Below are 12,129 nucleotides of genomic sequence, written 5' to 3'. Positions count from 1 at the left end.
TACATCCGGCTGGAGAGACGGAAAAGAGAGGAGCTGGGGGACATGGAGAGAGTGTAAGGACACTGAGTGACACTGAGTGACACTGTGTGACCCCTGTGACAGTCTGTGACACTGTGTGACCTCTGTGACAGTGTGTGACACTGAGTGAGTCTGTGTGACCGTGTCCCTACATCCGGCTGGAGAGACGGAAAAGAGAGGAGCTGGGGGACATGGAGAGAGTGTAAGGACACTGAGTGACAGTGTGTGACACTGTGTGACAGTGTGTGACCTCTGTGACACTGTGTGACACTGAGTGACACTGTGTGACACTGTCCCTACATCCGGCTGGAGAGATGGAAAAGAGAGGAAATGAGGGACATGGAGACACTGTAAGGACACTGTGTGACAGTGTGTGACACTGTGTGACACTGTGTGACACTGAGTGACCTTCTGTGAACCTGTGTGACCCTGTGTGACATTGTGTGACACTGTCCCTACATCCGGCTGGAGAGACGGAAAAGAGAGGAGCTGGGGGACATGGAGAGAGTGTAAGGACACTGTGTGACACTGAGTGACCCTGTGTGACAGTGTGTGACACTGTGTGACACTGAGTGACACTGTGTGACACTGTCCCTACATCCGGCTGGAGAGATGGAAAAGAGAGGAAATGAGGGACATGGAGACACTGTAAGGACACTGTGTGACAGTGTGTGACACTGTGTGACACTGTGTGACACTGAGTGACCTTCTGTGAACCTGTGTGACCCTGTGTGACATTGTGTGACACTGTCCCTACATCCGGCTGGAGAGACGGAAAAGAGAGGAGCTGGGGGACATGGAGAGAGTGTAAGGACACTGTGTGACAGTGTGTGACACTGAGTGACACTGTGTGACAGTGTGTGACCTCTGTGACACTGTGTGACACTGAGTGAGTCTGTGTGACACTGTGTCCCTACATCCGGCTGGAGAGACGGAAAAGAGAGGAGCTGGGGGACATGGAGAGAGTGTAAGGACACTGAGTGACAGTGTGTGACACTGTGTGACACTGTGTGATCCTGTGTCCCTACATCTGGCTGGAGAGATGGCCCAGGGAGCAGCTGGGGGACATGGAGAGAGTGTAAGGACACTGAGTGACACTGAGTGACACTGAGTGACAATCTGTGAGTCTGTGTGACACTGTGTGACACTGTGTGACCCTGAGTGACACTGAGTGACACTGTGTGAGTCTGCGTGACACTGTGTGACACTGTGTGAGCCTGAGTGATACTGTGTGACCCCCTGTGACACTGTGTGACCCTGTGTGACCCTGTGTCCCTACATCCGGCTGGAGAGACAGAAAAGGGAGCAGCTGGGGGACATGGAGAGAGTGTAAGGACACTGAGTGACACTGAGTGACAGTGTGTGACAGTGTGTGACAATCTGTGAGCCTGTGTGACACTGTGTGACACTGTGTGACACTGAGTGAGTCTGTGTGATCCTGTGTCCCTACATCCGGCTGGAGAGACGGAAAAGAGAGGAACTGAGGGACATGGAGACACTGTAAGGACACTGAGTGACACTGAGTGACAGTGTGTGACAGTGTGTGACAATCTGTGAGCCTGTGTGACACTGTGTGACACTGTGTTAGTCTGTGTGATCCTGTGTCCCTACATCCGGCTGGAGAGACGGAAAAGAGAGGAGGTGGGGGACATGGAGAGAGTGTAAGGACACTGAGTGACAATCTGTGACCCTGTGTGACCCCCCTGTGTGACCCCCCTGTGTGACCCTGTGTGACACTGTGTGACACTGTGTGACACTGTCCCTACATCCGGCTGGAGAGACGGGCCAGAGAGGAAATGAGGGACATGGAGAGAGTGTAAGGACACTGTGTGACAGTGTGTGACACTGAGTGACACTGAGTGACCCCCTGTGACACTGTGTGACAGTGTGTGACCCTGTGTGACACTGTGTGAGCCTGTGTTCCTACATCCAGCTGGAGAGATGGGACAGAGAGGAGCTGGGGGACATGGAGAGAGTGTAAGGACACTGAGTGACACTGAGTGACCCCCTGTGACCCTGTATGAGTCTGTGTGACCCTGTGTCCCTACATCCGCTGTGTTGTGGGCTGGGGGAGGTTTAGAAATTTTTCCCATTATTACGTTAAGCTGGCCAGGGTGGCTCCCCTATTAACCCTTTAAGTGCTCAAAGGAATGGCTGGGCAGGCCCTGATTTTCCTGATGGCCGAAGGTGGAGTGAAAGGGGAGTGTGGAGTGAAAGTGGAGTGTGGAGTGCTGCTTTTGTCACAGCTAGGAGAGAGGTTGCTTCTCTCAGTGCTGAGATCTGGCTCCTTGGACTGGGACTGCCAAAGCTTCCTGCTTCTGAGACCTGGGACTGTCACAGTGAGCAGAGTGTTTTCCTCACCCTTCTCCCACCTGGGCCGGCGCTGCCGCCTCGCTGCCCTGCTCCTGCAGCAGCTGTGACTGAGAGGCTGCCCTGCCCTGCCCTGCCCTGCCCTGCCCTGCTCCTGCTCAGTTGGACTGTGCGGGCAAGGAGGGGCATCAGTGACTGAAAAATGGGACTGAGTTCTGTTCTGTTCTGTCATTGTTTTTTTTTGTTCTCTTTCATATAGCTGATGTTGTTTTTGTTTGTCTTATAAATATATCAGTAAAGAACTGTTATTCCCAACCCATACCTTTTTTGCCTGAGAGTTCCTGAATTCCCTTTTCCTGGCAATACTGTCCCTTTAAACCAGGACAGATCTTGGCGCCCAACGTGGGGCACGAGGTTAAGGAATAACAGTTCTTCAGTTGCCTGAGATTGTTTTTTTGTGTGTGCTAGCAACATGTGGTCCAGTTTAATCTGGTTTGGGCTGCACGTGTTCATACATGTATATCTCCCATTTGCAAACCCTTACATAAGCATGGGCCCTGTAACTAAGGCTACTGTGACTGTTATCGAACTTGCTTTATGGGTTGATAAGGTGAGGAATTAATGGATTTTTAACTTCCTTTGGATGGTGGGTACATGGATTCAGGGATACCACACACTAAATGCATGTTTTTGGGATTACTTTAATAATGGCACCTACTGTGAGGGAATAACAGCAGGGGAAATTTTCTCCCAACCCCTCACCCAAATTTTTGGGTCTACCCCAGCAGTTTTTGAAGGGTTCAGATTTCCTCTGAATGCTAATGATATCGTACAGTGGCTGGTGTTACTGATAGGCTTGTCCTATTTAACATTAAGAGATAAGGGAGGATTGAGCTGGGTAACAACTCTGATACCTACTCCAGGAAATAGGGATGGTGCTGCAGGCATTGACCCTGCCCCACGTTGGGCACCAAGATCTGTCCCGGTTGAAAGGGACAGTATTGCCAGGAAAAGGAAATTCAGGAACTCGCAGGCACAAAAGGTATGGGTTGGGAATAACAGTTCTTTACTGATATATTTACTAGACAAACAAAACCAGCATCAGCTATATGAAAGAGAACAAAAAAAACCAGTGACAGAACAGAACAAAACAGTCTCAGTCCCTTTTTTGTCACTGATGCCCCTCCTTGCCCGCACAGTCCAACTGAGCAGGAGCAGGGGGGCGAGGCGGCAGCGCCGGCCCAGGTGGGAGAAGGGTGAGGAAAACACTCTGCTCACTGTGACAGTCCCAGTTGTCAGAAGCAGGAAGCTTTGGCAGTCCCAGTCCAAGGAGCCAGATCCCACCACGGAGAGAAACAACCTCTCTCCTGGCTGTGAGTGTCCCCCCACCTGCAGAAGGACAAAGCAGCACTCCCCTTTTGGCCATCAGGAAAATCAGGGCCTGCCCAGCCATTCCTCTGAGCACTCAAAGGGTTAATAGGGGAGCCACCCTGGCCAGCTTAACGTAATAATGGGAAAAATTTCTAAACCTCCACAAGCGGAAAAGAGGGGAACTGCTGGGCATGGAGAGACTGTCAGGAGTGTGTGTGACACTGAGTGACACTGTGTGACAATCTGTGAGCCTGTGTGACACTGAGTGACCCTACAGTGACCCTGCAGTGACCCTGCAGTGACGCTCCCTTTTATCGCAAATCCCAAATTTCTCTTTTCCCCTTTTTCCTTTTATTGTTAATCCCAAATTTCCCCTCTGTTCCTATATGGAAATGTTCCTTTTATTGGAAATCCCAAATTTCCCCTTTTCCCCTATATGGGATTGTTCCTTTAATTGCTGATCCCAAATTTCCCCTTTTTTCCTTTCCCTTTTATTGCAAATCCCAAATTTCCCCTTTTCCCCTTTTTTAATTTCCTTTTATTGCTGATCCCAAATTTCCCCTTTTTTCCTATATGGGATTGTTCCTTTTACTGCTGATCCCAAATTTCCCCTCTGTTCCTATATGGAAATGTTCCTTTTATTGGAAATCCCAAGTTTCCTCTTTTCCCCTATATGGGATTGTTCCTTTTATTGGAAATCCCAAATTTCCCTTTTCCCCTATATGGGATTGTTCCTTTTATTGGAAATCCCAAATTTCCCTTTTCCCCTATATGGGATTGTTCCTTTTATTGGAAATCCCAAATTTCCCCTTTTTCCCTTTTCCCCTATATGGGATTGTTCCTTTTATTGCTGATCCCATATTTCCCCTATTTCCCTTTATGGGATTGTTCTTTTATTCCTCATCCCACCCCAGAATATTTCATTCATTAATTTATTTTATTAATTATTTCCTCCTCAACCATGTAACATTTATTTTATTAATTGCAATTAACTCAATATTTATTTTATTAATTGCAATTAACTCAATATTTATTTTATTAATTACAATTAATTAAGCACTTATTTTTAAATTATTAACTTAATATTTATTTTATTAATTACAATTAACTCAATATTTTATTAATTGAAATTAACTCAATATTTATTTTATTAATTATTATTGACTCTGATTATTGATTACATATTACAAACCTATCAATCTGTTGATCTATTGGAAATTGATTTTGTTATTGATGAATTAATTAATAATAAATTTTATTTATTGTTTGTTCCTTTTGTGCAGAGAGGAGCAGAAGAGCCAAGGTGAGACAGAGCTGCTGGGATTGGGGTTTGGGGTTTTTGGGGTTTTTGGGTTTGGGGTTTTGGGGTTTTTGGGGTTTGGGGTTTTTGGGATTTGGGGATTTGGGGTTTGGGGATTTGGGGTTTGGGGTTTTGGGTTTGGGGGTTTTGGAGTTTGGGGTTTTGGGGTTTGGGGGTTTTTGGGGTTTGGGGTTTTTGGGGTTTTGAGGGTTTGGGGTTGGTGGGGTCTTTGGGGTTTGGGGTTGTGGAGTTTGGGGTTTTTGGGTTTGGGGTTTTGGAGTTTTTGAGTTTTGGGTTTGGGGTTTTGGAGTTTTTGGGGTTTGGGGTTTTTGAGGTTTGGGATTTTTGGGGTTTGGGGTGTTTAGAGTTTCAGGATTTGGGATTTTTAGGGTTCTGGGTTTTGGGGTTAGGTTTTTGTGTTTGGGGTTGTGGGGTTTGGGGTTGTGGAGTTTGGGATTTTGGGGTTTTTGGGTTGTGGGGTTTGGGGGTTCTGGTTTTTGGGGTTTGGAGTTGTGGTTTTGGGGTTGGGGATTTTTAGGGCTGTGGTTTTTGGGGTTGGGGTTTTTAGGTTTGGGGTTGCAGTTTTTGGGTTTGGGGTTTTGGTTTTTGTTGGGTTTGGGGTTCTGGTTTTGGGGTTGTGGTTTTTGGGGTTGAGTTTTGTTTGGGGTTGTGTTTTTTTTGGTGGGGTTATGGGTTTTGGGGTTGTGTGTGGGTTTGGGTTGAGGTTTTTGGGATTGGGGTTGTGAGTTTTATTGGGTTTGGGATTGGGGTTCTCATTTCTGTTGGGTTTGAGGTTGTGATTTTGGAGTTGGGGTTGTGGTTTTTAGGTTTGGGGTTGCAGTTTTTGGATTTGGAGTTGTGGTTTTTGTTGGTTCTGGAATTGTGGGGTTTGGGGTTTGGGATTTTTAGGGTTGTGGTTGTTGGTTTTGGTGTTGTGGTTTTAGCTTTGGGCTGTGCTTGGGTTCCTCCGAGCACTTGTGACACTTTTCTCTGCTTTGTCCCTGACCCTTCCCCCCTTTCCCCTTTCTTCTCCCTTCTTTTCCCCTTTTCTTTTCCCCTTTTCTTTTCCCCTTTTCTTTTCCCCTTTTCTTTTCCCCTTTTCTTTTCCCCTTTTCTTTCTTTCCCCTTTCCTTTTCTCCCCCACTTTGTTTTCCCCTTTTTTCTTCCTTTTCTTCTTTCTTTCTTTTTCTTTCTCTTTCTTTTTCTTTCTCTTTCTTTTTCTTTTTCTTTTTCTTTTTCTTTTTCTTTCTGTTTTTCTTTCTTTCTCTTTCTTTTTCTTTCCTTTGTTCTTTCTCTCTTTCTCTTTCTCTTTCTTTCTTTTTTCTTTCTCTTTCTTTCTCTTTCTTTTTCTTTCTCTTTCTTTCTCTTTTTCTTTCTTTCTTTCTTTGTCTTTTTTTTTCTTTATCTTCCTTTCTTTTTCTTTCTCTTTCTTTTTTCATTCTTTCCATCTTTTCTTTCTTCCTTCCTTCCTTCCTCCCTTTTTTCTTTCCCCCATTTATTTTTCCCCCATTTTCCCCCCTCCCCCCAGCCCGGTTCTGTCCGTGGCGGGGCCATCTGTCCATCCAGGGCCGTGTGCTGTGTCCCATCGCGCTGCGCACGCGCTTCGGCTGCGGGATCCCTGCGCAGCTGTGAGTGATCCTGGGGAAATCCTAAAAGGGTTTGGGGTCATCCTGGGAAATCCCAAAGGGTTTGGGGTCATTCCTAAAGGGTTTGGGGTCAGTCTGGGATCCCTGCGCAGCTGTGAGTGCTGCTCATCATCCCTGAGACATCCTAAAGGGTTTGGGGTCATCCCTGAGACATCCTAAAGGGTTTGGGGTCATTGCTGAGACATCCTAAAGGGTTTGGGGTCATTGCTGAGAGATCCTAAAGGGTTTGGGGTCAGTCTGGGATCCCTGCTCAGCTGTGAGTGCCTGGGGATCCTGAAGGGTTTGGGGTCATTCCTGAGAGATCCTAAAGGGTTTGGGGTCATCCTGAGAGATCCTAAAGGGTTTGGGGTCATTCCTAAAGGGTTTGGGGTCAGTCTGGGATCCCTGCCCAGCTGTGAGTGCCTGGGGATCCTAAAGGGGTTAGGGTCATTCCTAAAGGGTTTGGGGTCATCCTGAGAGATCCTAAAGGGTTTGGGGTCATTGCTGAGAGATCCTAAAGGGTTTGGGGTAATCCTGAGAGATCCTAAAGGGTTTGGGGGATTCCTGAGAGATCCTAAAGGGTTTGGGGTCATTGCTGAGAGATCCTAAAGGGTTTGGGGTGATCCTGAGAGATCCCAAAGGGTTTGGGGGGATCCTGGGATCCCTGCCCAGCTGTGAGTGCTGCTCATCCCTGAGAGATCCCAAAGGGTTTGAGGGGGATCCTGAGAGATCCCAAAGGGTTTGGGGTCAATCTGGGATCCCAGCTCTGAGTGCTGCTCATCCCTGGGAAATCCCAAAGGGGTTTGGGGTCATTCCTGAGAAATCCTAAAGGGGTTTGGGGTAATCCTGGGATCCCTGGGGAATCCTAAAAGGGTTTGGGGCAGTTCTGGGATCCCTGCCCAGCTGTGAGTGGTCCTGATCCTGAGAGATCCTAAAGGGGTTTGGAGCTGGGATTTGTGGATTTTCTGCTCTAAGTCTGGTTTTAAACATTCCCATGAGCTGGAATTTCAGGATTTTCTGCTCCCAGGAGCTGAGATTTGAGAATTTTCTGCTCCAAACCTGGCTTTAAATATTTCCAAAAACTGAAACTTCAGGATTTTATCCTCCAAACCTGGTTTTAAATATTCTCAAAATCTGAGATTTGAGGATTTTATCCTCCAAACCTGGTTTTAAATATTTTCAAAAACTGAGATGTGAGGATTTTATCCTCCAAACCTGGTTTTAAAAATTTCCAGGAACTGGAATTTGAGGATTTTCTGCCCCAAACCTGGCTTTAAATAATCCCAAAATCTGAGATTTGAGAATTTTCTGCTCTAAACCTGACTTTAAATAATCCCAAAATCTGAGATTTGAGAATTTTCTGCTCCCATGAGCTGAGATTTGAGCATTTCCACCATTTCCAATCCACATCCCCTAATTACCCCATTCCCAGAAAATTTTATTTTATTCCCCCCCAGCTCTCCCTAACCCTGAAATTTGAATTTTTTATCCCCCCAGCCCTCCCAACCTGGACATCCAACACGTCATGGGCCTGTCTGACCTGAGGAAGAAACTTCCAGAAGCCACATTTGGGAAAAAAAATTACACAGGGAACGAAGGTGGGTGGCAAAAATCCCAATTTGCGGAAAAAAATGAAAATTTTCACCCCAAAATCTGAATTTTTTGGATTTTTTTTTAATTTTTTTTGGATTTTTTTCCCTCTCCCAGTTTGTTTCCAGGGTGTTTATTGCAGTCTGTACGAGGTGGAAATTTCCAGAAAGGATCAATCCAAAATGGATCAGCTGCTGGAAAAGCTCAGGGAGAAGGATTTGGTGAGTGGGGTGGGGAGGGAAGGGTTTGGAATTTTGGGGTTTTTCTGGAATTTTGGGATTTTTGTGGGATTTTGGGGTTTTGGTTTTCTGGAATTTTGTGTTTTTATGGAATTCTGGATTTTTGTGTTTTCCTGGGATTCTGGGACTTTGTGTTTTCATGGAATTCTGAAATTTAGGAATTTTGTATTTTCCTTAAATTTTGGAATTTTGTGTTTTCCTGGAATTCTGGGACTTTGTGTTTTCATGGAATTCTGAAATTTTGGAATTTTGTGTTTTCTATAAATTTTGGAATTTTGTGTTTTCCTGGAATTCTGGGATTTTGTGGGTTTTTTGAATTCTGTTTTCCCAGGATTCTGGATTTTTGTGTTTTCCTGGAATTCTGGGATTTTGTTTTCCTGGAATTCTGGAATTTTGTGTTTTCACGGGATTCTGGGATTTTTTTTTCTGGAATTCTGGAGTTTTGTGGGTTTTTTGGGATTCTGTTTTCCCAGGATTCTGGGATTTTGTGTTTTCCTGGAATTTTGTGCTTTCCTGGGATTCTGGATTTTGTGTTTTCTTGGAATTTTGTGTTTTCCTGGAATTTAGGATTTTTTTTGTGTTTGTGTTTTCCTGGGATTCTGGATTTTGTGGGTTTTTTTTCTGGGATTTTGTGTTTTCTTGGAATTTTGTGTTTTCCTGGGATTCTGGATTTTTGTTTTCCTGAAGTTTTGGAATTTCATGTTTTTCTGGAATTCTAGGGTTTTGTGGGGTTTTTTTGATTTTGTGGGTTTTTTTTAATTCTGGGATTTTGTATTTTTTTTTTAAATTCTGTTTTCCCAGGATTCTGGAATTTTGTGTTTTCCTGGGATTCTGGAATTTTGTGTTTTCCTGGGATTCTGGGATTTTGTGTTTTCCTGGAATTCTGGGATTCTGTGTTTTCCTGGGATTGTGGGATTTTGGTTTTTTCTGGGATTCTGGAATTTTGTGTTTTCTTGGAATTTTGTGTTTTCCTGGAATTTAGGATTTTTTTTGTGTTTGTGTTTTCCTGGGATTCTGGATTTTGTGTTTTCATGGAATTCTGGGATAATTTTTTTTCTGGAATTCTGGGAGTTTTGTGGGTTTTTTGGAATTCTGTGTTTTCCTGGAATTCTGGGATTTTGAGTTTTTCTGGGATTTTGTGTTTTTATGGAATTCTGGATTCTTGTGTTTTCCCAGAATTCTGGGATCTTGTGTTTTCCTGGAATTTTGTGTTTTCCCAGGATTCTGGATTTTAGGAATTTAGTGTTTTCCTGAAATTTTGGAATCTTGTGTTTTCCTGGAATTCTGGGATTTTGTGTTTTCTTGGAATTCTGGATTTTAGGGATTTTGTGTTTTATTGAAATTTTGGAATTCTGTGTTTTTCTGGAATTCTGGAATTTTGTGTTTTCTTGGAATTCTGTGTTTTCCTGAAATTCTGGATTTTTGTGTTTTTATGGAATTTTGGGATTTTGTGTTTTCTTGGAATTTTGTGTTTTCATGGGATTCTGGATTTTGTGTTTTCCTGGAATTCTGGGATTTTTGTTTTCCTGGAATTCTGGAGTTTTTTGTTTTCTTGGAATTTTGTGTTTTCCTGGAATTCTGGGATTTTGTGTTTTCCTGGAATTTTGTGTTTTCCATGGAATTCTGGGATTTTGTGTTTTTCTGGAATTCTGGGATTTTGTGGGTTTTTAAATTCTGTTTTCCCAGGATTCTGGATTTTTGTGTTTTTCTGGGATTCTGGATTTTTGTGGTTTTTTGGAATTTTGTGTTTTCCTGGAATTCTGGATTTTTGTGTTTTCCTGGAATTCTGGGATTTTGAGTTTTCCTGGAATTCTGGAGTTTTTTGTTTTCTTGGAATTCTGGTATTTTGTGTTTTCCTGAAATTTTGGGATTCTGTGTTTTTCTGGAATTCTGGAATTTTGTATCTCTGTGGCATTCTGGGATTTTGTGTTTCCCTGAAATTCTGGATTCTGTGTTTTCTTGGAATTTGTGTTTTCCTGGAATTCTGGGATTTTGTGTTTTTCTGGAATTCTGGGATTTTATGTTTTCTTGGAATTCTGGAGGTTTGTGTTTTCATGGAATTCTGGGATTTTGTGTTTTCTTGGAATTTTGTGTTTTCCCAGAATTCTGGATTCTGTGTTTTTCTGGGATTTTGTGTTTTTCTGGAATTTTGGGATTTTGTTTTTCTGGAATTTTGTGTTTTCTTGGAATTCTGGATTCTGGGTTTTTCTGGGATTTTGTGTTTTTCTGGAATTCTGGGATTTTGGTGTTTTCTTTTTTTTTTGGATTCTGGGATTTTGTTTTTCTGGGATTCTGGGATTTTGTGTTTTTCTTGGAATTTTGCATTTTGGTGTTTGTGTTTTCCTGGAATTCTGGGATTCTGTGTTTTCCTGGGATTCTGGATTTTTGTGTTTTTCTGGAATTCTGGAATTTTGTGTTTTCATGGAATTTTGTGTTTTCCTGGGATTCTGGATTTTTGTGTTTTCTTGGAATTCTGGAATTTAGGAATTTTGTATTTTATTGAAATTTTGGAATTCTGTGTTTTTCTGGAATTCTGGATTTTTGTGTTTGTGTTTTCCTGAAATTCTGGGATTTTGTTTTCCTGGAATTCTGGGAACCCCTTTGTGCTGCAATTCCTGCCAGGGCTGGATCATGAACCCCCATGAATGACCCTCCATTAATGAATGACCCTCCATTAATGACCCTCCATTAATTAATAACCCTCAATTAATGCCCCCCCACTAATTAATGACCTGTTAATTGCAGCTCCCCAGGTCTGATTCCTCTCTCTCTGTTCCAGGCCATCATCAAATTCCTGCGGGACCGGGGGGTGCTGATCCTGCTCACCTCCAGCGCCCTGGCGCGCGAGGACGGTAAGCTGGGCCTAGCTGGGCTGGGCTTAACTAGGCTGGGCTTAGCTGGGCTGAGTTGGGTTTAATTCTTGCTCTGCATGCAGGTTTGGGAGCCTAAACTGAGCCTGGTTTGCTAAACTGAACCTGGCTTCTCAAACTAAAACTTGTTCTTAAACTGAGCCTGTTTCTTTAAACTGAGCTTGGTTTGCTAAACTGAGCCTGGATTCTCAAACTGAGCCTGGTTTCCTAAACTGAGCCTGGCTTCTCAAACTGAAACTGGTTCTTTCATCTAAAACTTGTTCCTTAAACTGAGCCTGGTTTCCTAAACTGAGCTTGGTTTGCTAAACAGCCTGGTTCTTTAAACTGAGCCTTGTTTGCTAAACTGAGCCTGGTTCCTAAATTGAGCCTGGTTTCTCAGACTGAGCCTGGTTTCTTTAAACTGAGCCTGGCTTCCTAAACTGAACCTGGTTCTTTAAATTGAGCCTGGTTCTTCAAACTGAGACTGGGAACCTAAACTGAGCCTCATTTCTTAAACTGAACCTGGTTTCTCAAACTAAAACCAGTTCCTTAATCTAAAACTTGTTCCTTAAACTGAGCCTGGTTCCTTAAACAGAGCCTGCTTTCTTAAACTGAACCTGCTTTCCTAAACTGAGTGTGGTTTCTTTAAACTGAGCCTGGGAACCTAAACTGAACCTGGTTTCTCAAACTAAAACTGGTTCCTTTAACTGAGCCTGGTTTCTGAACCAAAGCTTGCTTCTTAACCAAATCCTGGTTTCTTAACCCAAAACCTGGTTCCTTAACCTAAAACTTGTTCCTCAAACTGAGCCTGGTTTCTCAAACTAAGC

At 43.7% G+C, this 12,129-nt stretch overlaps 1 protein-coding gene across 1 annotated transcript in view; it reads left to right on the top strand.

Annotated features, from left to right (window-relative positions):
* The window catches only part of LOC116995156 (protein TASOR 2), a 52,099-nt gene that overhangs the window by 22,448 nt on the left and 17,522 nt on the right, over window positions 1-12,129 (top strand). The window contains exons 8-12 of the mRNA XM_033057549.1: window positions 4,983-5,002; window positions 6,528-6,627; window positions 8,122-8,222; window positions 8,332-8,435; window positions 11,233-11,305. Of these exons, the coding sequence (XP_032913440.1) occupies window positions 4,983-5,002; window positions 6,528-6,627; window positions 8,122-8,222; window positions 8,332-8,435; window positions 11,233-11,305 (398 nt within the window). The remainder of the gene's footprint in view (window positions 1-4,982; window positions 5,003-6,527; window positions 6,628-8,121; window positions 8,223-8,331; window positions 8,436-11,232; window positions 11,306-12,129) is intronic.

Source organism: Catharus ustulatus, chromosome 4, assembly GCF_009819885.2.
Source record: "Catharus ustulatus isolate bCatUst1 chromosome 4, bCatUst1.pri.v2, whole genome shotgun sequence".
Classification (NCBI taxonomy): domain Eukaryota; kingdom Metazoa; phylum Chordata; class Aves; order Passeriformes; family Turdidae; genus Catharus; species Catharus ustulatus.
This window is presented reverse-complemented; position numbering and strand designations above follow the sequence as displayed.